The sequence below is a fragment of the Manduca sexta genome, chromosome 11 (assembly GCF_014839805.1).
Source record: "Manduca sexta isolate Smith_Timp_Sample1 chromosome 11, JHU_Msex_v1.0, whole genome shotgun sequence".
Lineage (NCBI taxonomy): Eukaryota > Metazoa > Arthropoda > Insecta > Lepidoptera > Sphingidae > Manduca > Manduca sexta.
In genome coordinates, this window is record NC_051125.1 from 9,156,601 (window position 1) to 9,184,066 (window position 27,466).

Sequence of the window (27,466 nt, forward strand, 5' to 3'; positions counted from 1 at the left end):
AACTAATAAGAATTCCTACAAAAAATTACGAAACAGCTCGAGGTCGGCTTACTTTATCGGTTTAAAGAACAACTTTCGTATAAAATTGTTTTAACTGAAGCATCGACAAAAAGTTAACTCGAAGACACCGGTCACGCCTTGATAATGAAAAAATGGGTGACCTCAATCATGACCCACCTGCAACAAACAGGAAAAAATACTTCTATTTCTAAGAACAAGCCCAACTATATTATCATAAAAAAGTGTCGACCACAATGTTTTGAATCATATACCGTGGTATTGCATATCTTAGAAAAAAATAGATTAAATTATTTTACGAACTTCTATTCCAAATAACAGTTAATCGGGTTTAATTTTACGAATATCAAAACGAGCGTTCACGGAATGATTTATAAAACATCATTCACCGTCAATTCCTACTCAGAGGACAATAAAAAACGAGTCTTAACAAAACATAATTGTAGCAGTATTAGGTATTTAGGACATCAAATCTGTGTACAATGACCTCGGTGCGGCGTTCGCTCGCAACCTTGCGCGGACGCTATGTCGGCCGCCGCGCAACTCGCGCTACGACACGATATGCCACACGTACGCGGGAATTCGATGGTAATAATACGTAATTAGGAAGTGATAGGTGATAGACTTTTATACAGTCTTCGAAAACGATGCACTCGGAGAAGACAGTTAAAAAGTTGCAATTGATAATTAGGGATGGTGATTGAAATAATTTGGCGTATTCGGTAAGGATTAGTACGTAGATGCAAGTCGCAAATACGATGATGACGCTCAATTGTTTCAATTAAATCTATCCGTATAGAAAACAGTCGAGTCATTCTGTCTCAGCATTCAATTTGTTTACGTATGACGTAATGACTGAACGAATTTGATACAGTTTTTACTATTAAAGTAGTATATAAAATCTGACGGGGAGGGCATGATCGGAAAAATTCCACGTAAACAGTATCGTCGTAAATCAAACCTAGTAATATAATAATAATAATAAATAATAATATCAGCCCTGTATTATATACTTGCCCACTGCTGAGCACGGGCCGCCTCTACTACTGAGGGGGATTAGGCATTAGTCCACCACGCTGGCCTAGTGCGGATTGGTAGAATTCACACACCTTCGAAATTCCTATAGAGAACTTCTCAGATGTGCAGGTTTCCTCACGATGTTTTCCTTCACCGTTAAAGCGAACGATATATTCACAAAGAATACACACATGATTTTAGAAAAGTCAGAGGTGTGTGCCCTTGGGATTTGAACCTGCGCACATTCGTCTTGGCAGTCCGTTCCACACCCAACTAGGCTATCACCGCTTTTAGTAATATAAATGATATCTAAATCGAGCCGTACTTCATTATAACACAAATTCTTATACAGACTAAATGGTGTTGTATGTAATTATCTAATATCATATACGTGGGCACCAGACCATGTAGCACTAGGTACACTATCAAGTTCAAGTACTAGAATGTCATTCTAGGGACAGTCCGGGGCGCGCCTCCCGCTGTTCCATAATTATGACTTTTATTACAGGCTAATATTATTCTTTTACATTAAGCTGATGTAAGAAGTCATAACTCAATTATCTAAGAATATATAAAAATGAGGTTTCGAAGTAAATTAATTATACTTGAGCTTGAGAATAAAAATACAAGAATTTCGAAGACACAATTTAAAGTATTTGTAACGGAATCTTCTGTCTTTTCATGCAAAATGGAAATTTGACAGTTAATATGGCACATTCGGGTGTGACGTCACCAGTTATGCTGTTTGATATCGAATTTTTGAACCAATAAATATTTGACAACTTTAAAGATATTCATGGTGTTTATTCTGCACATACATATATCAAAAAGTTAATAATAACACGTTATTGTATTTGTAAAGTTAATTATAGACAGAAATTTCTCATAAAGATCTTAAAATAAATAAATTACTATTTACACTCTCGAGCACCAATAATCCTGGTTGCAACTGAAGGCCACAAATGTATTTGAATAAAGTGACTAATAGTTTTAACGAAAGCAAAGGAAATTAACATAGATCCGTAAAATTCACTACCAGTTTCTAAGAAAAACAAAAAGTATTTAAAAAAAATAGACAATAATTCCTAACTCAAATCACTTCTATACCATGCTTGAGATCTTTTATAACACGGAATTATATTTTCGCCATACCAAAGGAGTAACATTTATACATAATATTAATTTTAAAGTAATAAGTAATCTGTTGTAAAAATATTTAACTGGCGTATTATTACGAAGATGCAGAGGCCAACACACTTTTAATATGTGGCACATAACACCACGTACAGTTTAGATTATACATTTTGGAATGCAAAATTTATCCACACCAATGTATTTTATATTATCTTAGTCGTAAATTAAATTAAGTAACAGCCAATATAACTCAAATGTGGTATAATGTGGTATATATAATTATAATAAAATGTAAACGTACAACTGAGATACAACTCGGAACCCCAAGGTAATATACTTAAATCCAAAATCAGTTCTAATGTTTGATCGGATTCAAAAATCCTTATAGTCTTTGATTAGAAGACACTAAAGAAGTTAGATTAGGTTAGAACGATATGCTATTGAGAGTTTATAAATCATTTCTCCATCTGCTAAGTGACAAAATACTTAATATACGAAATAAAAGCGTTAATAACCCGTTAATTGGACATTATGGAGGTATTACAAGTGTAATAAATATTACACGCGTTACACTTGTGTTAACGGAGGAGGTTCTGGCGAAATACCGGTTCCCGTTGCGAAGGTCAGCTCGGCCGGTGACTGAAACGCGCGGATTGAGTGCACTACATGTGTCTTGTTTTAGTGGGAATATTACTTGATTATAAAACAAAATTATTTTAAGTAAACATATTTGAGAACTGTATTTTTAACAATTAAATGATTATGAATCTAAATGATTATGAATGGTCATAGTTAATTTTCTAGAGCATCTGGAATTTGGGTTTAGGTTTTTTTTACATGGAATAAATCAGATTATACTCTTAATAATAAATTAAATAATTGCAGACATCGACTTTGAACATTGGATACACGTGTAAAATATATTCATGTTACAAATGTAACTCACATAATTAAGAAATTAGAGTTCAGATTTGTATATCAGCTGATATGCTCGGAATTTTATGACCGATACTTGTTCTCAATATAATCTATCACGTTACGCAAAGGAGTCGGCATGATGCAGTTGCAAGCAAGGCCGGCGAACGATAAGCAGAAAGGGCTATTACAAAACAATTTCAAATTGCATTACTCCACTTCTTTGTACAAAGTTAACTTGAACACAAAGTTCGGAACTCTACCTAACTCCAACTTCGAACAAGGTATAAAATGAGGTTATTATGTGGCAGTGTTTGCAGAAGACTACGCTCAATCGTCAAAATAGGTTGACAATGATGATAGTCGTGTAACGGCGAATCGCAATCTGTGAGAAAGTTTGAAGAGAGCATTTGTCGTGGATTAAGGAAAAATGTGACTTGTGCACCTGTGATAAAGAAAGGTATAGCTTTTTCAAGGACGTGGCGTAATATAAAATGTTAAGCCGGTTAACGTTAGTAAGAAAAAGTAAGAACACGACATTGAGTAGAATTGGTTACCGAATCAGTGCGGAGGTATACATAGTTGTGAAAGTTCCCAAACAGCGGCCGCGGAACCAACGATCACGTAATTGCTGAATTATCTAGACTTTGAAAAAATTACAATATCACTATTCAGCACTAACTTACATATCCATGCATTAAATAAACCATGCATTAATTAAATAATTTACGCTAATGCTATGCTAGTTATTCATTTTATTACCTGTTTAGTTTAATTCTACGGTTTTATAGAACAAAATTACTAAGTAACAGAAAGTAATGAACCCGACCATATGTACCTAATTTACGCTATTTCTACTGCTATAAAATTATTCGCTATTATCGAAATTTAATTAGAATAGATTAAGGAACATTCCTTAATCTATTCAGTCACATAACGCAGTCACATGACTGCGATTGGAATTTAGCCACCGATTTAGGATACCGTTGCAGGTTAATGTGCACGTGTCGAGAGGTTCAGTTCAGCGTTGCCGATCAGTGAGCAACGATAAAAAGTATCAAAGTAAGTAGTGACAGCAGCGAGTGGCGCGTTGGCCCAGCGCGGCCGGAGGCAGCCGCGGCGAGCCACAACAATCAGTGGCGACAGTCAACACATTGTGATATCTGCCACATCAGTGCGTTCACACGCAGCCCGCGGCGCGCGGTGCGGTGCGGCGGATGGAGATGCGGACGCGCATTGCGCACCACACGCGTACGTCGCCGTCCACCGCGTCGCTCGGCGCTGCGCCTGCGACCGGCGCGTCGACGCGCGGGAAAGAGAGAGTGCGCACACAGGTGTGCGTTGAGCCAGCCGCCAGCCGGGCCATCAGCTGTTCGCCGCTCGTGCCCGCTGCTCGGGCGAATGCCGCGTGCGTTGCGGCCATGCGGCCAGCCACTGAACCCAGTGTTCGTCGATAGCCGTCCGCGGACACACGCGCAATCCCGCACTTTGCCCGCCGATTCTCGACTCTCGATACACTGCGCTTCACGCTCGGATGTGCCGCTGTGTGCATGTTTGTGTGCCGTGTTGTCACTGACGCGGCGATCGCGAGCTCTTTGTCTAATTAGCAGGTAGGCGAATGCTTCGACTAAGTTTTTTCCCGTCGGGCAGGCGAGACGAAAGCGATCACATTCATGTCGGCTCATTTCTTTCATAATCGTCTATACTCTATACGATATGCGACGGTGACTTGTAAATGAGTACGCATTTTTAAAAACTATAAATGTTTATTTTAGTTTGAATACCGGCCATAAAAACGCTATGAAAGCGGTTATTTAGAAACAAAGGTTGCGCTCAAATGCGGCGATAAAAAGGACCGAAACAGGTTTTCTGTGGAAAGGCATCTGGCACGCACTAATTGATATAGCATCTACTGACATTTGTAATTACTGTTGAAATGGAGCTCTGGCAGATACAATTTCTACGTCCGACGTTATAACATCATCGTTCACGAGGAGTTTATAAATACTGATAAACACGTTGAACGCTCGTATTTATCTTTTTATTTGCCTATATTTTACCTTCGGCCTTGACGACTAGTGGGTATATTTTAAGGTCGTCACACTAAACCTAATTTGACCTCATTTAAGGATGGCTCTATTTACCTATCTAATTAAATATACTAGTTTTATCTTCGTTCCGTTATTGTAAATAAGGTTGTTTAAAAGTATATTAATCGCGGTACAATTGACAAAGTGAGTTGTACATGAGTGAAAGAGAGCTCGCTCGGTGGCGGCGGGCGCGGGGAGAGGGGAGGCGATCTGACATCATGACGTAAGGGATCGCTATGCGATTGTTCGAAAGGAATTAGCATTAATTAGACATCTGGTAAACTGTTTTTGAACTTGTCATTTGTATTGCATTGTTGTCGTATAATGAAGTGAGTTTGGGGTTAATCTGTAAGTTAAAAGTATATAGAATAAAATGATTATTAAATAGTTATGAAGCTTTTATTAGGAATGGAAAATATTTGTTATATTGGTAAATTATTTAGTTGCTTTATAGCAACAATAACATAAAGCAATGGATTTTCTTCCTATTTAGCGATTAATAAAAAAGAAATTTAAATTGTATTTCAAGTCCCGCAGATGAAAGGTAGAGCATGGTTTGAAACAAATGTATTTTATCAATAAACATGTAGGTAAATAAAAATATTCCCTGATATTTTCCATGTTATTTTACTGTTTTATATATAAAAGAATAGAATATATCTAACAACCCTATGTATCTCCTCGTTCGTAGATTTTATATTTCACTGCTCTACCTTTTAATGTTCTGATAAATAAATAACTTATGATGAAACTAAAGGGCTAATATTGCTATTAAATTATAAACAACAAAGAAATCCAAACAAAATTATAAACATCACTCTTTCAACATGTTTGAACATTGAGTAACAAAGAAGTAACAACGTAACAATATTACATCGTATGAATCAAACCAATTACTTTTGCATATCTATTGATGCTTTACATGTAAATCTGAATACAGTGTAGCCATATTACTGACTAATATGCTATGCATCTCCGTTTAAAATGATTTTTTTTTTATTGAAATTAAAGATTAAATGATGTCAACTTCTACGGTGTTGTTTTAAAATATAATTGAACCAATGGAATAAATATTTAAACATTTGGAAAAAATCTGAATGACTCCACATGTGTACATCGATCTGATTCTTTAAGGATAGGAGATATAAATTTCGAGTTGTTGTTCAGTTCTGTAAAGTACAAAGGTAATTGTTTGTATTTGCAGTAATATTTTTGTCAGGTACTTATATAACTACTCAGTCGCCCTCCACAAAGGCTGGACAGTAGTAATAAGGTACGTTCTTGGCGAAACAAAAATAAAATAATTACTTATAGAGTGAAAATATCTAATAATAATAACATTATTATCACGCTTTAAGAAAATAAAATGTGAATTAGTTTGATATTAGAAACAAGAATAAAATGTGTGAAAATTACAAGAATAGAGTGTTCTCTGAACTACTCGTCCCCCTCCCTTCATTGAGCGCCACCTCTTTCTCCCCTCCGAGCCACTAACAACCGGAGCAGATAGGCGTTCGACAAAATAGGGGTAAATAATCATTCTTGTTTCTTATTAAATTCTGTGAGTACATTTCGGGGTCTTATTACAAATCCATTTTTTGAAATCTAGATTACATTTGGAATGTACTAAGTGATTAGTAATATTATTTAGTTAGTCTTGTTCATGCGATTTGACGATTTATTAAGATTGACATTGCAACTAGTTTGCACTGCGTATTATGGGACTTATCATCAAATGGCTAAGGGTGACGAATGCAGTGCTTTGCCGCTAATTTTTTTTACAATCAAGTTCTATTACTGTTTATAGGTAAATGTGAAATACTGCCTGTTATGAGACTTATTGTCTAAGGGTGACGAATGCAGTGCTGTGCCATGAAATTTTTAATAATCAAATGTCCTTCTGTTACTTTGTGTAGATAAATGTGACACATTAGGAAACCAAATTATTCCTCGCCATACAAACATATCCAACACAGTCTTTTATAGATCTCGCTACCTGAGATTTGTTTGATTAAATTGCATCGCGTTGGATAAAGGTTTTTACGTCAGTGATTGTGTGGTTGAATACGATTAGTCGACAAAAAACGTTTAGATTCTGAGTTTTAGTCGACCGAGGGTGAGGTTATGTTCAACCGAAATTTGAAATTTGGTAAATGTTACCTTTAATAGTTTTATACATTACAGACTTTTGCCTTGTTATATTGGGAGACAGTAAAAGTTATAGAAAACGAATATACAGAGTAATTTTGAGATGCCATATATACTCCTTTTAACCTTGCTAACTTTGTGCCAAAAGTTATCCGTGAATAAGTAACGATTTATTTTTACCAAATCTCCGAGTTTGCCTTGTCCGATTTAATGATGATTTTGGAGTTTAGTGCGAATCTGGCATGTGTTTGAGTCTTTTCTGACTGAAAGTGTGATATTGCCGCTGCGACGAATTCTCTTAGAGTAGTAAGGCGCGTAAAATTAAATTATTTATAATGATTTCTTATGTTTACGCGAATGTTAGACATTGAAATTAAACTAATTTTCGAATTCTATTGCAGTTTTAGTATTTTATTTTCTCCCGACGTTTCGTCTTCAAGACACTGTGAGCTCATTCTGCGTAGATCGAACCACCAACAGCTAAAATTTAAAAAATGTTGTATAATTGTAAAATGTAGGTAGATATTGTAACTTTGACTTTACGGATGAACAACACCTCAGTCCCCCCCGTGACCATGAAGGCTGCAAAGTCTTCGAAAGGTCGGGAGAAAATAAAATACTAAAACCGCGATAGAATCCGAAAATTAGTTTAATTAAAATTATTTTGTATTGATATTTACTTTGTTTGAAATTGACACTTTTTATTTTCATGTACGGTTTGAGTGACTTATTGTTAAAAGTTAATTTTAATAAGGTAAGTATGATAGCTACATTCAGTAAAAGCAATGTCAAAATGACGGCCTGCTTTTGGGAGTAAACAACCGCATTGTCTATTTATCCAGACATGCAGGAGAGGCGTATTTTCAAAGATAATGTATCAGATGTTATTACTAAGTAGTGTGAGATTTAATATCGTATTGGGTGACGAAGGCAGTGACTTGAAGAATCTTTTCACATTTGCCAGGTGGGGGGTTTCTCCACTAAATTGTTTTATTTACGCTATAGGAAATTTGGGAGTGCAAAATGCTCAGGGGTATTTTTGAGGTGAAGAAATTTACTCGACTGACAACAAAATATAGTGTATTTCCTTTTTCCTTTGTGGGGATTTTTTAATAGTCATCTCGCAATAGTATATACTTTGTGGTGCTACATTTGAAAAATAATAATAAAGTAATTGTTGTAATTATAATAATTGTATGTTGAGAAGCAGTCATGGTGGTATCAGCAGGGCTTGTTCGTCTCGTGATTAAGCCCTATAAAATATTAAAGTACTGTAAAACAATATTCTAACTACAAGGTCGTTTGTTGACAATAAAGGTTTAATTATTTCCTAGCACGATATAAATCCGTATTAATTTATTTTCCTTATGCAATACATTTATAACAAGTTCACGGCTATCCTTATCGGTTATAATCGTAAATCAATAGTTGATAATGCGCTCTTCGTGTGTCAATAGAAAATGTTTTATCTACTGTTTATGTGTTAATTCGAGCGTCAATTTACCTTGTTTTTATATGAAGAAACTGAGGAAGGCGCTTGGCTAATGATACGTCACAGTGGCGAACGGTCTATATATTTTTTTTATATGGAGGAACCGAGCAGCTCGCCTTATGATACTTCACAGTGATAAAGGGTCTATATAACTCGATTCCAGTCAGCTTCCCTTGACGTAGAATTTATGTAGAATCTAATTATCATTAGAACGATTCGCAGACCAAATTCATGTATACTAGTACGTACATTATGTGTCAACTATAAACAGTAGGGTACAGTAGTTGCAAGGCACTGCATGGCATTGCACTGCGCTCGTCACCCACAGATAATAGATGCGAAGTCTCACAATATGCAGTGTGCATCACATGGTACGATATATTATTTTACAGATTAAAATTTAATAGAATTCAGACACTTTGTATTATGTGAGTGTGGAATACAAAGAGTAATTCGATTGTTTATTATGAGTAAGTCGATTCTAATCACTCTAGGTACATTTCCTTGCAATAAATTTATTATGAATGGGTCTTAAATTGGTTTATAGATTTTAAATAAAATTATCCATACGTAGTTAAGTCACAAACTTTCGTGAGAACTTTCAATAATAACACGTAAAATGCTATAATTTAAGCTGCTCAAATGCTTAAATTACGAACAGAAAATAAAAGACATCATTTTCGGAACGATTCATGAATAATATTAATGAAATTACATTTTCTCGCTGTCTATTAGACTATAAATATCTGACGAAAAGTTTTGTTACACCACTGCCTACCCATTGAAAAGGGAAAATGGCGTGGTGCTGTTACTACACTTTTCTTTTTCCGATAATGATCGAACCGTCTTTCTGTAGCGGCAAGACAGCAAATGACAGTGTCTCAATAATTGCACTACTCACATCAGAAGGCAGGACAAACAAAGTGTTGTGCCAGCAAGCTCTCAAACAACAAAAGTCCAAATTCCAAGCTTATCTACTTCCAAAAAAGAGCACTTAATTCAAATGAGGATATTAGGAGAAAATGGTCCTATGTCGGGTAATTGAAGATTATTTCTTATTTTCAAAATACATTCTAATAATTCAAGTGTATATAAGACGATCAAAAGCAAAAGCTTGAAAAAGCGCGTCTTATTAAAATAATCATTTTTGCTATGTGAAAATAGAAACTGTTATGAATATTCTCTATAACTAGAAATTACTACTGTTTTAAAATTCTCTATTTTGTCTGGGTATATTTATTATTCATGCCCTGACGCCCTGCAACAGGGAACACTTCTAAACTAATCTAGCGGTGAAATTGTAATGTAAACAAGTATTTTTAGAATCATTTTTTTTTATGGTCACAAATTTAAAAAAAGAGTATTTTACGCTCACTCAAATACTTTCACTATTGATTATTTTGTATCTATACTGGCCATCTACAATCAATTCTAAATTCAAAATCAGAATCGTAGTAAAAAGTAACCAAAGCGAAACATGATCGGTAACGCGTTTTTAGCAAATTGCAAACACTTGAATATACAGTGATTTGCATACGAATACGTCGGTGCTGTCTGCGAAACAACGTCTAGACGGAGCGATAGTGACAGATGCTTGTCTAGATTACTAGATACCGCTGCAGGACGTGATAATCGCACCGGGTTTTTTATTAAAACACTGCGGTTCTTTATCGTTCGTGGAATTTGTTACTAGGATGTCCTTAATGAGGTTTAGGAAGATTGCGTTCCTTTGCACTCAGATTTTTATTAAAACCTTGTTAAGAATATTTAGTTTTGTTGAATTATGTTACATTTTTTAATAGAAAATACGGTGTAGTAATTCAGTGACCTTCGGAACCAGCAAAATATTATGTTCTGCTAGTAATAATCTAGGCTGATTTGAGGGTCTATGTGGTTAGAATACTAAGCGTTCAGTTAACATGGGGATGCCAAAAATATTGCCGCTGAGTTTGTGTTTGTTGGAAAAAAATATTGATAGTGCTTGAGTTATTATTAGTCAAAAGTTAATATATTGGGAAATGAAAAATGTACGTCAAAAAATCTACGCTAATATTAAATATGTAAAATTACTTTATATGAATTCCTTCAAAGGAGAATCTATGCAACTAACTCATGACGCAATTAGCGAAAAACTAGTTCATTGGATTCATGTATTTATATCGTGAATTTATTTGCGAAATGAGCTTTTTATTTATTTTTTGTCCCTTCTAAATTTAATATATCCGTATCAAGCATTGACCTGACCACTACAAAATCAAGATTCATGATTTACCCGCTCCATGTATGCGCGTTTTCTATACTTTGTTTGATATTTAAGATCGTACCGTTTTGGATTCAAACCCACAGTCGTATATTACTTGTTGCTAAGCCACCGACTGGATTATTCGACTGAAGCCAACATGTGACGTAAGATTTGAATAAAATTCGCATTAATTTTATAGCTCTATGCATATTCGTTGCAAGATGATTTTAATTTATCCATATTAAAAACCATTTATATAACGTTTATGTATCTAAGTCGAATAAAGATTAACATTAAATATGTAGTTGTCGTTTTGTAAATAGTTGTGGAAAATTTCCTGACGAAAATCTCAGCGAAACTAAAGTCACGTACAGTTTATTTCTAAATATAAGTAATTTATTTTTGTTTGATTTTACCACGGGATTATTAAATTACTCTAAGAATACTTTACCTCTGTATGATGAATACTATCTCGCTTGCTCGCCCACACCATAATAGCGGTGACGTCATGGCATTATTGTGTATCTCCAAGTTATTATATTTCGACGCTGTACCCTTATACAAGATTGTATAATGGCTATTACCTAATTTATCGGTGACCAAATTTTTATAATTTGTGCTACAATTGAGAAGGTATTTCTGTGTAAAGGTAAAAATATCATTCCCCTTTCTCTAGAAGGACGAGGGTATATTTTTCGTTTCTTCTTAGAAGAGATCAAGTCGTTTTACATTTATATACTTATACTATTATTTTTCAACATATTTTCCACTTATCGATACGTCATTTGTAACGTTACCATATTTCGGCGATTTCCATAACCAAATATGTTTTCACCATGACATCCTAATACGTCCTAATTGATAAAGGAAAATAAATTCGTGCTGGTTTTGAGCTCTATTTCCAAGCACCTAAGGTTCTTTGTAAATTGAGAGCCAATTACTGCGATTACACAGTGTTTTGAAATATATTCCAGATTCATTTTATAACTATTGGCGTAAGAAAAAGGCAATTTCACTTACAAAGAGTTTAGTTTTATTTCTTTTTAACTGCATCAATGGTTATATCAGAAGTCTCTTTTTACTGCGTCTTAGCAAACTGCAATGAACTTGGGTAGATGCCGTTATATGCAAAAAGTACGCTGTCCAAAAATTACAATGTGAGTTGGTAGTCGCAAATTCGCAATTTACAATAGAATTTGTATAGAGTCTTGTAACGAGAGTACAATAATATGTCTATGTTTTTTTACAGCAATAGTTTCAATGATTAGATTTTATAAAAATAAAAAACTTTTGCCATTTTGTTATATAACTAGTAATAAAATAGAAAGATATTATGTATTTTATTGAGAATTTACATTTTATTATATAACTGGTAGTTAAAGAGCAAGATGGAATTATCGTCTGCATTTAAAGTTTTTGTAATCGGAGTATCTAAGACCACTATCGACCTTGACTGCGCGGTAATTGGCAAGGCTTATCACTGTCATAGCGCCCATACATCTTCGGGTCAAGGCTGCCGATCCAATACCAATGTTCAGTGAATAAGTATGTATAAACTATTAAGCAATGTGGTTACATTTTTAGTTTTAGTAGATTCTAGAATATTCAACTAAAAGATTATAATGGTTATAAAAATCTATAATTTATGGTTCTTCATCACGATATGTTCAATATAATTTATAGAGTTCGTCGAGAATCATTACACTGTATTATGGTTATATGAGTGAAACTATCTTTCGCCCACGTCTATGTCCGCTTGTAACTCTGAATTCGAGTTCAACTTTTCACGCTGTTAGGATAGAGAGTATGTAAACACGTATTTTTAGAAACTTCTTGGTTCTTCTGTGTGCCACATTGAGCAACTTCTTGGTCGTTTTGTTGCATCCAATTTAACCGCGTCCTGCGTTTATTCTGAAAAATATCAAATAATATTTAATATTTTTATAAAATAGTAGTATCACTTATCACAAGGCACTGAGTATGTTATTCAATTATATTCATTTCTATAAAAGTCTACGTTATTACGGCTCAATTTGCAGATAAATGGAGCGTTTGCCAGCCATTTTACTGAAATAATAGCTTTCTAATTAAGTAATCATTTCTATATACGTGAAGTATTCCTCGATTAGAGTAAATGAACCACCAAGAATACTATGCCCGATAAATATCCAAATTAAATTGTGATATGTATAGAAACAATTAGCAGAAGGCCAGCGTGGCCTAATCCCACGTAGCAAAGGCCCGTGCCCAGCAGTGGGACAGTATATAATACAGGGCTGATGTTATTATATTATATGTATCGAGCTTCTAACTTAAAATTGGATTGTGTAGGCGTTTACTAGGAACTCGAATAGGCGTCCTGGAAATCCGCGCTCTATTACTGAAATATTTTTAACATCGAACATTCGCCAGTCCAATATCAATTCCAGTATTGAAGTATGATTTTTTTCCACGACAATAATTGGAAATATGAGTAACATTTTATTTCGAATAGTAATAGGTATGTTTGGTTTGGGATTTTTATAAACAAAATCTTGTATAAAGTACATATAATAATGTAACTAGATGTAGAGAATATTAGTATTTAATTCATAGTTTTGCAACGACATAAATTCGACCTATTAAATTAAAAAATTTACTGCAAATTTTGACGACAATCAAAAAAAGGAGCTAAGTATTTAAAACAGGCGATAGAGTAATACAAGGATAATCTATAAACTATGACGGTTTATTCAAGAGTAAATAAGTATACAACTACAAGTATGCAAGATTCAAAACATCCTTATCACAAGGAAGTTAACTTGTACTATATCTAGTCCGACCTTACCTTGTATGTGATGTATACTATTTAATTATTATGCTAAACAATGAACACGATATCTAAGGAGTTATTTTTATACTATTTCGTATATGTCTTATATTCGTATTTTAAAAATTATAAAAGGAAATTGTGTGCAAGGTTTTCGTAACTTGAAGTATTTAATTTTTAAACGACTTCAAAAAGGGGGTGGTTCTTGATATGACGTGTATTTTTTATGGTTGTTACTTCAGAACTAGGTCATTTATTATTCAATTCTATTTTTGTTTAAAATGATATACTTCTAGAATGGTCTTTAGAAATGTCATCAAAATCAGTTCAGTACTTTATTTTTTAAATCGATCTAACGTAATTTTTTTTTCAAAAGTTCTACAAATATTCACCGTTTAGATATACAAATACCTTAATCTAGTTTAAAGCGGAGCTACAGTTTTAATATTAATATCATCGTACGTATCTACGTTTTAAATATTAACGATTGTGTTGATAGAGAGGTGTGGGATGACTGTATTATACGATGAAGATGGACTAATTACTGTTTAGAGAATCAAAATTATTAAACATTCATGGCAAATCTACTTTCAGTAATTGTTCGCACATCTAAACTAATTATATAATTAATATTTTATTATTAAGCACTAGGCCAGCGTGATGGAATAAGGCCTAATCCCTCTCAGTAGTACAAGAGGCCCGTGCCCAACAGTGGGACAGTATATAGTGCAGGGCTGATATTATTATTATTATATATTTAAACATACCAAGCTAAACAGAGCTCTGAAAATTGTAATCGTGTCGTTAACGCTAATCTTCTGGACCGCCGTGAAGTTGGTTAGCCCACCCTCTTTATCTGTACTATGAAAATATCGCTCGCTACTACGTTCAGTTCGGACAGATTGTGCATATTTTATACATAAGCCGTTCGAATAAATAGATAAAAAAATAGACTGCCATACATAATCAGTCTTACTTATAAACTTGTTTTAGCGTTAAGAGGTGCTTTAGAATTGCTTAAATAGCTGTCAAATCATCACGGGTTTCCTAGTTTAAACCTTATTAAGGGGCAAGATGGCGGGTTTTGACTTACAGCTGATCGAGTAAACATGTTTTAACTAAGCATAGCTTTGCGAAATTTTTATAAGTAAGACTGATGTGGCCGTCAAAAACGATTATTCTGTAATGTTCTACAAGATGAATCTAATTTTTGTTAAAACATTCTGTATAATTTAGAAACACGTGTCGGTTACCGTTCCGTGCACGTGTGCGTGTCCTGCGTGTCTCGTGTCACGCGCGCACTCTAGTACCCCGGCCGACGTATCCCGCGAGTATTCGACAGCGTACGGGCTTTGTCCCACAACTCGATAGCGGGATAAAGACGTGCAGGGTCCGTGCTTATTGGACATCTTAACTCAGCTACTATCTTGTTGTCTTTATAATTATTTGTTTAAATATACAATATATTAACACTTGTATCATATATTGATTGTATTGCAAATGATAGAGTTCTTTATGTATCATGTAAATTGTCAAGTATGATAGATTTTTTGTCATCTTGTTATGGGATTCTAAAAATTATACAATATAATTATGATCACACGTTTCCACCAGAGGACTCTCTTTAAGGCATTTTTAATAAAAGATCGCTTTTTTAATTCATCGCGAAATTGTACCAATCAAAATTTAACAATTTTACATGCTTTAACAAAGACTTGTTTTTATTGGTTGGTTCTCGGCATTGGATCACATATTAGAATTGGGTATGATAATTATTAAACGTCACTGACTTGTCCTGTATGACATAAGCTTGCTACAATACTGGACCATAGTAACGTCATTGTTGTCATGTCATTCGACTTTTTGTAGCGCATGTTTGTTTCATGGCATAGCGTTGGTTTACAATCAGGGGCCTTATTCTCTATCCCGCACGTTATTTTGACAGTGTGTAACAAGCACGTAACCCAACGCATCATGTTTAGGACTATAGAAATTTGGCTTACAGAATACCATTCCACATACATTTCTTGAAGATAACATGACACGGCCGCGTTACGCGTTTACACTATCATACAGAATAAGGGCCCTGTTCCACATTTTAATAACTGATATGTCGGGAATGGACCGTGTCCGAAGCTGTAACGGTGTACAATTAAATAAATCTGAACGAAATCTATTTTACGTGTTGTCGGCAAAATTTGTGGACCATGAAACGTATTTGTTGAAAACTATCACGAAATTTTGTCTTGAGTTTAGAATTGGTTTTTAATAAAAAAAATAATAAAATTTATTAGTTTAAACGTTTACCTGATTTCACGCTAAGAATATTTAGATTTAGAAATGGGTTCTGAAGGATTCTGTGTCGAACTGAACGAATCTTGTAATTGCCGTTTATCACGAAGATTTTAAATATATGATTAGGTTTACAATAAACCTTTATATAGAAATCTGTTCAAAATTATTGTGGCTGCTATCCATTCAGGTACAAAATATAGGTACTTCCCTACCAACATTCTCAAAGTTAATAATAATCTAATTGAGGTTATGTCACGTATTTTCGTATAACAAATTGACTTTTTGCATCAATTATTCAGAGTTTATGGGCTTGTATAGTCTTCCTTTAGAAACGCTTTAAGAATACTTTATATTATTTTAAACTTGTGTAAGATTATGTTTCCTCTGCGAGTAATTCGATAAAAATAAACTTTTATAAATCAATTATTCTGCCCATTAATTCTAAGAGGTCCCGTAAATATTTTCAGTTTTAAAAACAATATAACAAAAATCTATTAGGTTTGTTCAAATTTTGTTTATTTTATACTTAACTAAACTATATCGAAAATTATTGCTTTAAATATATAAATCTCTAAATACGAACCGTTTCGCTCTCTGCGCTCCTCTAGACGGGCGTGGGTAAAATTCAGCATGTCTTCACACAACGTCTTTTGAATAATTTTGTAGAGCAGAAGTGAAGGAATTGTGGATCTTTTCCATATGTCTTTCCAGATTAACAGTTACTGCGCGATTCCGTCATCCATGAAAATTACAGGTCAATGATACGATAATAGCCCAAACAGATACATTAGAGAATGCAACAGTCTCTCTTGCTAAATAATTTAAATAGTCGAGACTTCATTTTATCCGTGTGAATGATAGTAGTTTCGTAACTTTTGTGACATTAAAATTGCACTAAAGTCCTAGAATCATTATTTTTGCAATCGCGCATGGCAGCGCGCTTTGCTTCTGTGAAATGCTTTATACCGAGAAAATTTCAAAGAACTATACTATCGTATGATACTACCCCTGATCCTTTCGTTCACGCGTCATTTTTAAATAATAGACAAAATAAAAGTACATGGGACCTTATAAAATAGAGCAATAATTACAAATTATTGCTGTAATATTTTTGAAGGCAAAACGAGCAAGGCTCTCACAATATTAGAATTAGGCACAGTTGACCTTGTGGGGGAAAGGGAATGTTCGGGAATCGAAAATTTTACTATAACTACCTTTATGTATACATAATGATATAACTTTACGTAAGAGCGAACTGTCAAATCATATTGGTTATCCGAGACAATGATCCAACCAGGACGGCCCCGCCTATAGAGACGAATATGTCTACAAAATAAATTTCAATTATTTAATTTTGCTCACAGAAATTTCTAGAAGGCTCTGGACTTCAAAACTAAAATGTAACTAGTTATCTAAGCACAGTGCGAGTTTTGTATATTCGCTGTACACACCCTAGTAACGGCACGTCGAGGCCGCAACCTCCCAGACGTGCCCTTGAGCTAGATGTTTCCAATTTTTATTTTGGCTGGAACTCCTTAAGCACATGCGTTGGTGACCAAATATTCTTTAGGAGCAGTCGTTTAATCATCACCTAGCTTTGGATTGTATTGTTTTTATTGCCTTTTCATTTCGACGTTATTCTATGCATCCAAAAAATGAGTGGTGTTTCGATTTGAAAATAATCACTGGAGAGAAGTAAAATTGTGGCGTTTTATTCAAATATACAGTCCTCTGGGGTATCAGTTTTTTATTAACTAGGTGTATCTCGCGGCTTCATCGACTGCGAAAGTCCCTAAATAAAAAAAAGCGTTATATCCCAGAGGAGCAAATTATCGTAGAAAAATTAGCTATGTGTTAATGCCAGAACGTGGTCTATCCGTGTGTCAAATTTCATCTAAATCCATTCAACCGTTTCTGCGTTTACTTCTTACGAACATCTAATCATTCAAATATCTATACATTTTCATAAATTTTGGCATTTTTATATTATAAAGTTGGTAAGATTAAAATTAAACAATAGTCCATAGTATTAGGTGACTAATTAACTATTATATGTAGTTATAGATATTTGAGTTAACATGAACAACCCCAGTACGTTATAATATGTGCGTATATTTTATTTTATAAAATAATAATCCCACTCCACAGTGTTTCCATAAACAATTATATTGAAGTACTACCTTCGAAAACATTACCCCAACTGTTCTATACTCTTTTTTATTACTGCTAACAAAAAGGAATTGTCCTATTGTAACACGCTGTAAGAACAATCACAAAAAACTCTTTGTAAAAAAAACACAAATCTGCCTTAATACAACTTTATTTACAGATGTAGATTGAAGTAAATTTTAGTTCAAGAAAAGAAATCCTTTACAAGATTATTGTTTATTCTGAGTAATTATTTAAATTAATAGGTAATAGTTAAAAGAATATAATATAAATATAGCAAATATAATATATAATTTTGGGGAAAAATTTCATTTGCTATAGCCACAGATTCAAACGTTGTCTATCAGTCATTGTAGTTTATTAAAATTTTGAGTGATGTGCATCGTATTTCTAGTTTCATTTTATATCTAAAAGAGACGATGCCGTAGCGTGGTGTGATCAAATATGAGTGGGGCTGAGAGTAAGCGAGATTCTGGCACCGATCAGTCAGTTGATCATAAAAACCTTTGTTATCGCTTTCTTAACGAGGAAGATAAACATGCGATTTTACCACAATGTTTTTAATAATTAAGTCGATATTTTTACATAATTATACTACCTGTTTTGTATACAAAAGTGCATCGTTTATAAAAACGAATTACTACTTTTAATAAAAAAATGCAACATAAATTTATGTAATCTAGCTGACATTAGCAGGCCGCTCGCATCTTTCCGTCGTATATGGTCGTATCGTGTTCATGTTTTTCGATAATTTATTCTAATTCGCTCCATCAATCACATGTGACTAATTAACAACAGTTTTTTAGCTAATTATCCGCATCTTCTACAAACTCAACCCGGTGCTAATAAACATGTAAAGGGATTGCCTGCGTGTTAATGTTATCGCAAATACGACGCTCGTCACGATTCTCTTTGAGGTCAAGTTTTGTTCATTTATTTTTCGACAGCAAATAATTTTCGTATGTGTCATTGGGATTTAGTTATTGTTTAATAGAAGACTGGAATCTGGTTAACTGTGGATGAGAATTAAGATTGTAGTCATATTTAGTAGTTAGGTAGTAGTATTCGTGGAAATTTAGATTTTTTTTACTTTCGTGACTCTCAAGGACTTATTTAGTTTCGCTCACAGTTTTTATAACAAAATATCAAAACATTTCTCTACATATGATTCTAGGATCACTGAAGATTACCAAGCGGAGGTATAATTGCCTAATAAGTAGACAAATCACGTTTCATTCAAAGTTGATTGCGTTTGTTGACAATCACCGCGACTTGTGACAACACAAAATGAAACTATTTCTGTGCCAGATTCTTACTGTTACGATATCATCGCGTTCCACCGATACATTGCTATATAAACGCATCGTTGAGCAGTTAAGTCTGTTTTAAAAGTGCAATGGAGAGTATGCAGATATGTCCGCACGGGCGAAGCGACCTTGCCCGGCGCGAGGCAATCACGAAAAACTTTTTGTTTTTATGAATCGTTGTCGAGTGTAGAATGTGGCTGGAGCTATTCGATGTTTTTAATAGTTTAACGGTATGCGTTTTTGTTGAACCGAATGAACAGACGTATCGTGACAAAGTAAATAATGCTCTCAGATTTACTCGTGTTATTTATAACCTAGATAGACTTCTAAATTCAAATTATGTTTCTATTTTATAATTCGCCTTTTTTATAATAGCTATGAGAACTAACTTACTATAGATTTATATTGTATGCACTTTAATCTGAGAGTAAAATATTTTGAGCGTGTGAACTGAATGTACTAAGAGTTTGTATTAAATATAATAAACTATTGAACGAAATAAAGTATGTTTGAGTTATGTAAACTAATTATAATTATTTTAAAATCATTAAGTTTTTTTCAAGATTTTTATTACGTTATTCTCAATGTCGTATAAAAAATGTTTTCTAGCACATTTTGCCATACTTAAGGTCAATAATGATATGCTTTAGAATAGCTTTACCTTATAGCGCTATTTTGTTTGTAATCACAAAATATCTCAGTACCTACTGCATCGTGGCTCTATTATGACGTGTCAGTTAGATAGCATTCTTTTTAATTTTATACTGTCTAAAACACTAGAAATACATTTCAGTAGAGAAGATGATTGTAAGCATAAATAAGACCTTGTTCTATATTTAATTGAATTGTAACTCAAAAGACCTGCTGCCAGACTTCAAGACACTGAGCTTGTTCTACGTAGATCGGACCGTCAACGGCTAAAACATTTAAAAAATTTGGTATCATTGTAGGTAGACATTTTAACTTTGAATTTTTGGACTTTTTCTCTATGAAGGCTGCAAATTCTTCGAAACGTCGCGAGAAAATAATAATATAAAAAACCACGATAAAATCCGTAAAATAGTTTTATTTCAATTTGTAACATTCGCATCAATATAATAAAAATCAATACCCACACAATTTCATACATAAGTATATTACTACAATCAATATTCCGAGTTTCATTTCATTTCAGTAAACAGCATTTTTAATTACAAATAATTGTTAATTTGTGCTATAAAACACCATAATATATATGTCATAATCACGGACTCTGTATATTTTAAACAATAAATGAGTGTTCTCTTGTTCGATTTTTGAAATATAATGCCGAAAAAGTCGTTAAACAGTACTTACATGTATTTTCCTTAATGTAGTTCGTGTTTTGGTTGAGGACTCAGATTTTAATATAAATGAAGGTTAACGCACTGCAATAAAATACAACGAGCCAAGACTACGTGGAAAATTTATATCGATTTTATTTAAAAACTAACGTGAAGTGCTATTGTTTTGTTGTTCTTATGCTTAAGAAGATTAGTGGAAGTCCAAAACCACGCCCATCGCAATATCCGTTCCGCTCTTAAGGTCGAAAATGCACTATTTCTGCTTTGGGGATGTAAAGTAACTGTTTAAAATCAGGTCTACCCACGATATATTCATTCGCATTTATTTATGTTAAAACATGGGCAAAGAAGTATGAGAGCAAAGAATTTTTAATTTGATGAAAATGATCGAAATAAAAGCCAATGCTTCTCATTTCCCAAACGAGGATAATTTATGAACACACACGTTTGAGTTACGTTATTTTACCCAACAAGGGTAGACCCTCACTGCCATACTTTGCGCAACTTGTATAGGGGTCATGATAACGATTATTATTCGTAGAATACAATTTACAAGAAATTAATCTATATTTTTACTTCGAAGAATAAGAACCAAAATAAATGTAGACGGCGGTTATACATAGCAAAGCTACACATGAGACACGACCTCGCCGCTAATAAAGCTGCGTAGGTATGATGGGGTTAAGCAAAATAGAACCATATTAATTGATGCTTAGTAAATAGTTAACGATAAATTTATTTGTTCAAAACAAAAGGTATTATGTGCCTTAAAATACGGACTTAAATTCTGTAAATTAAATTATCTAATTTAAATCAAATACATATTTATGTGTAAACTAGTTATTTAAATGTTATTGTATTTTAATTATTTGATCAATATCCGTAAGGGATGTGAACCAATCTTGCTCGCTAAACGAACCAAATATCTCATCAATATTCATTCGTTCCGTATCAATTAATGGATCGTGGGACGTGCATTGCAGTTCTTTGCAATGAATGAATCCGAATATGCGCCCAAAACCGTTTCTAGAAAGTTACGGGTAATTATGATACCAAAGGATAAAAAATCTGTACTGCCTACTCATATTGAACTGGCAATGTTTGCTTAAAGTAGGATTTTAATAGTATTGTATGAAACTATTTTTATCAGTCCGTCCCTTCAGCTGTATGTTGACTGAAGAAGATAAACATTTTAATGTTTTATCTATATTTGTATTATAGATAAATGTGATCCAGTTGGTAAATTTACTTGACAGAAAAATATTTTTTTTTTAATCATAATCATGCTTGTGTTGAATAAAAACAAAATCATAACAAACTATGTGCATTCATCTCTACTTGGGGAATAAAATATATTTTTTAAATAAAGAACACCGATCAGGCCAATGATTATCTATTTGTTTTTAATTGACGAACTCAAATATTTGAATTTGGAATCGACCGATAGCGGCGTATTTTGACACAACGAGTAGGAAGCGCGCGGCGAGCAGGCGCGACCTCAGTGACGTCACGCCGGAGGCCGCGCCGCTCTCTCTGCCGTCAGTCACGGCTGCACAACATAAGGAAGGGGTACAGAAGGCGTTCTACATAACTGCCATATGTTTAACACGTACGCATAGACACGTGGCGTGCGTTGTATTTTAGCAAAATATAAAATGTAGGGGTAATTATAATTTGATTGGTTTTCAGACACGAATTTATAAATAGTTATTGCGTATTACGTTAATCATAGACAAAATATAAAACAAAAGTTATTTAAAATAACATTTTTATTTACGCTTGCGAGCGAGATGTATTAATGTCAATGAAATACTTAATGATAGTTTATCATCCAAAATATTTAACCCTTTTCTTGGCAAGAAAAAAAATCTATGGAAAATCTTTTTTTTTGTTTAATTCTGTTTTGAGCATAAATATTAATGATATAAAAAATGGTAAAAAAAAATCCTGGGTATCTAGTTTTGGAGATATACAATGTATCCCACGAGATACATTGCCAAGTATCTGTACTTTTCCCCATATAAGCCAATGTATCCGAGAGGATACAATGCTCAAATAAAATAAAACGACAAATTACTTAAAAAACAATTATAATCAGAATGAAAAAAAAAATGCAAACTTAAACATACATCTATTCAGGTCCGGTTTGAAAAAATAAAAAGCAGTTTTTATTGGGCAGAAGACAAAGTCTTAGGCCGCATTTTGAACACATAACAGTGGTTTGTCCTTTAATGCATAACTTGCACCCCCTCTTGGTACTGAATATTGGGAAATGTCCAATCTGACATAAGGTGTGGTATAACATTGGCTTTAATTGTTTTACCTGGAGTAGGCCCTGCCGCGTCTAATTCCTCTAATGAAGTCTCCTTTTTGTGCCTTCATATAAATTGGTTTGAACAGATATCATACCCAAGATATCATAGGTATAAAAGCATTTAAAATATTCTAATGGGGTTTTGGGTGCTTCTTCTGAAAACTTTTTGTCAAATATACCTGCACAGTGTTGATAGCTTTTATTCGTCCACGTTAATTATAAGAGGTTTTAGCGTATAGGCTTTGGGCGTGTAATTACAAGCCTTAGTCGTTTAGATCGAAAAGACGACGCTACATATGATGATTAGTTTGGTGTATGTGAAGAGGCTATATTTACACATATATAATGAACGGAAATAAAACGGATGTCGATGGCTGTGTAACAATTAGTGACGGCTGTTGAATCATTGGCGATGGCAAAAGTGGAGACCCAGTTACTGCTGCTTGAACGAGCGTAATTTCTTCATCGGACAATAAATTAAGATTTTCAAACGACGACAGTAACAAAGGCAGATTAAGCGATGAATAACTCTCCGACCTTGCTATGAAGACGGGGTCTATTTCACTATCTGAATCTGAAATCTCATCTAAGTCTGATTTTCGGCCGGACTTAGGTACTAAAGCAAATTTTTTTTTCGCTCGGTACCTTCGCCACGTCGCTTGTTCCATGGTATTCTGCGAAGAAAATATGCATTCACCACCAACATTAAGCATAAACACCGGCCTGTTATAATCTTCCTTGCAAAAATAGGGGTCCGGTAGTTGCACTTCTAGTATTCACACAAATATGATTAACGTTTGCTCAATGGTCCTTCCATTGAGCAAACGTTTAGAAAAATGAGCAAGACTATAAACTACTTTTTTACAGCAATAACTCACCGTCAATGCATGCGAAGACACGTGCAAAGCTAATGCATGAATATCCCTATATATGGCAATGTGCACCATGAGATACATAACATGCATCACCTAATTCTGTTATTACTTGGTGGTGTGCACCTTGAGATACATGCAAAAATAAGATTCGTTTTTTTATACAATAATCAACATATAGTGTGAAAACACACTTGATACACATGTTTACTTCGTAGAGAATATAAAAACAATCGCACTCCATAAATATCCGCATAGAATAAAAAAAATAACAATATACTTACCTCCTTGCATGGGATCGTGTCAATTCGGTAAACAGTTTTTGCATTCAAAATTTAACGGTACTACTAACATCATCATGCTAGATAAAAAATCGTTTGGAATCATGCAAAATATAAATTGTTATGTGAGGTTTCATTTCATTCACTTTATTTTCGAGACAAGGATTTTTTAAAGTTGACTGTATCTGACGAGATACATTGTCAAGAAAAGGGTTAAACAGCTTTCAACAAGATGAATAACCAATGGTAAATTACTCGAATGATTTATAACGATTGTTGCTCAATAAAATATTAAGTAAATATTATTTGATTTTCTCAAAAGAATTAAACAGTATAAAAACGAGTTTTAAAAAAATATTATGGCTATCCCTCGTGCGAACCTAATAAATCAGACAAAAGATATAATTAAATCCTTGCAAGCAAACACTGTAAATGGAATTTCAGCATACCTTCTGTACAGTCAGCTGCTATGAACGTGGAGGGCACGAGCCATCCCTACGTGGTGCCGACCTAACTATATCGCTCATTATTTATTTATCGAATTTGCCTTTGCTTCGTCGTTGCTCTACTTTTTGTTTTTTTATTTTTTGTACATTTTGGCTTCTCGCTCCGTGTGCATTGATCCAATGACAGGTGTTATAAAAACAATTGCATATTCTTATTCTATTCTACTTCGACTAAAAAACTTTTGAACAAAAAATCTAAACTCCCTTCAGAATCCACTAAAAACCTAATAATAATTTAACGTTATCTATAAGATTCCAATTGTAGAGTCGGTGACGAATTAAGAATAAACATTATATTCGTAGATTATTTTATGTACTTATCTAGCTAGGCTAGCAATTTTCAAGTAGTCATCGACTCCAAAATTCGTATCCAGTACGCAGGCAATGTTAAATTAGTTTGCTTTTAGTGAATTTTGAAGGCTGTTTAATTTTTTGTTCAAAAGCTGTTAAATGTTGGTAAGAAATAAACCGTCTTGAGAGCGTAGTTGAATTGTGAGTATGTAAGAAATGATTCAACAAAACCGAACGCAAAAACACCATTGACAAAGTAACAGGAATGCAAAATTGGCAATTTCGATGGCTTGGACATGTTTCAGTTACAATGGTCTAAAAATCAAACTACTGATTTTGAAAAAAATATGGGTCCAATCAGACAGTACGTGGGTAAAATATTCTTATACATAAAAAAATCTAATTTGGTTAATGAGCGACGGAGTTATAAGGTAACAAACATATAAGAAAAAAACATACAAATCAAATTTAGAAACTCTTTTTTGAAATCGGTTAATAAAACACGGATGTGGCTAATTTCAAACATGAGAGCGTGTGAAATATTTCATAAAAGTTTAAAATAACTTGATGAAATTTTATTGTTTTATCATGACTGATTACGACAAACTGTTATCGTATGGGCCCTTACATCGAATTCCTATCAAGGTGGGTTACTTCGTCTCGCATTCACTAGTTAGGTCAGGTCATGTTATATAATCAAATTAAATCAAGGATGCACGATGAATTAATAATAATTTGTTTTAAATAGGAAACACGAAAAAAATATCATTTAGTATTCAAGGTGAAGGTTGTGTTAAAGCGATTTCGACGCAATTTGTCTTTTAAATAATATATTTATAATTTAATATCCAACAATTAAACTCTAACACTCCTTGTGATTATTTTTCTAATATTTCTTGGGTGTAAATGCGCGGGGCTAGGGGTCGGGCCCCATCACTTCAGGGACCGAAATAGATTAGGGAGAAACGTGATCTACACGAATGGGGCGTTTATGGCGGCATATATTCACGATACGTCCCTGTCCTTTAGAAGGAAACCGGAGAGAATGCGTTGAGGTCAAACTGCGTGTGCTACACAAGATTTGTGGTACGAATTTTGGTCCTTATGTTGAAAATCATAATTTATATATAGGTTTCAAACTCATCGTTGGGTCCGGGAAGGGATAATCTCTTGTCAATGGACTCTATTTAGACACCATTACACTTACCAGCAGGTGTAGATTTTTTTTATTTACCTTAAAGTTTACAATGACGGAATATGAAAGAATAATAAATTACAAAGTTGTTTTGTCTTCATCTAACGGCGATCTCTTCTTTGAACCCTGTATCAATATTCTATAATGAAATTAATATTTAGAACCTGCTTAAAAAGTTAAGTGATTTTAGTGTTAAAAATCATGAGTTTTGACAAGCTATATGATGTATTTCAGCGGTTGTAAAGTGACTCTAAAGACGTAGAGGTTAAACAACATAAAAGGCGTTTTGGGTGCCGTCACAAAAACTCGTTTAGGGTTTCGCTCATTAATTTTGAGGGTAAACCAAGGTTTTCCTAGGCCAACGTACTTTTAGGGATGTTCTTGAGTGCGCTACGTTTTTTACTAGAGGTGACCCCGTAGGTAGACATTGTCATCGATTGTAGATAGTCGTCTATTTGGTAGTACTATTCATTTTATTTTAAAACATTCAAATTGTTGCGTGAATCTGTAGTGAAGCAAAGCAGTCGTAAAAATTACCGTCTTCTCTTACGAAAAACTACACTAAAGTGAATTTTAAAGTGTTGTCATACAAGTTAGTGTTGAAACGTTCGAGAGATGTCGACTGCAGCGCCTTCTCGATAGTCGAAACGTTGATCAATTTGTTACAAAACACGTAATTGCAATATTGTGCGCAATTGTTATTTTTTTATGATATTAACAATTTTGATTTTTTAATTACATCGATTAATTCGAATAGATATAAAAATGATTGCTTAATTGCATTAACAATGACAGATATACATTCTATTCCTTTGTAAATTTTATAAATCTCGAGCGAGCACATCCATAAACAAAATGTAGCGTTATACATTGACGGTAATTGGTAGTGTAATCTGTACCTATTGGCTTTGACATTACATAGCACATGGAGGTCTATCTTTTTATTGTGACGGTAGGCATGCGCACGACAGCACGGCACAATTACTACCTCTAATACAACGCACTCACCTAATGGTCAAAGCCGTATTTACATAATAGACTATCATAAT

The 27,466-nt window shown here is 33.9% G+C and overlaps 1 protein-coding gene across 1 annotated transcript in view; it reads left to right on the forward strand.

Annotated features, from left to right (window-relative positions):
• Positions 1-4,299: 4,299 nt before the first annotated feature.
• The window catches only part of LOC115452495, a 91,199-nt gene continuing 68,032 nt past the window's right edge, over positions 4,300-27,466 (forward strand). Inside the window, exon 1 of the mRNA XM_037437421.1 lies at positions 4,300-4,694. Coding sequence (XP_037293318.1) covers positions 4,486-4,694 — 209 coding nt within the window. The 5' untranslated portion in view covers positions 4,300-4,485. The remainder of the gene's footprint in view (positions 4,695-27,466) is intronic.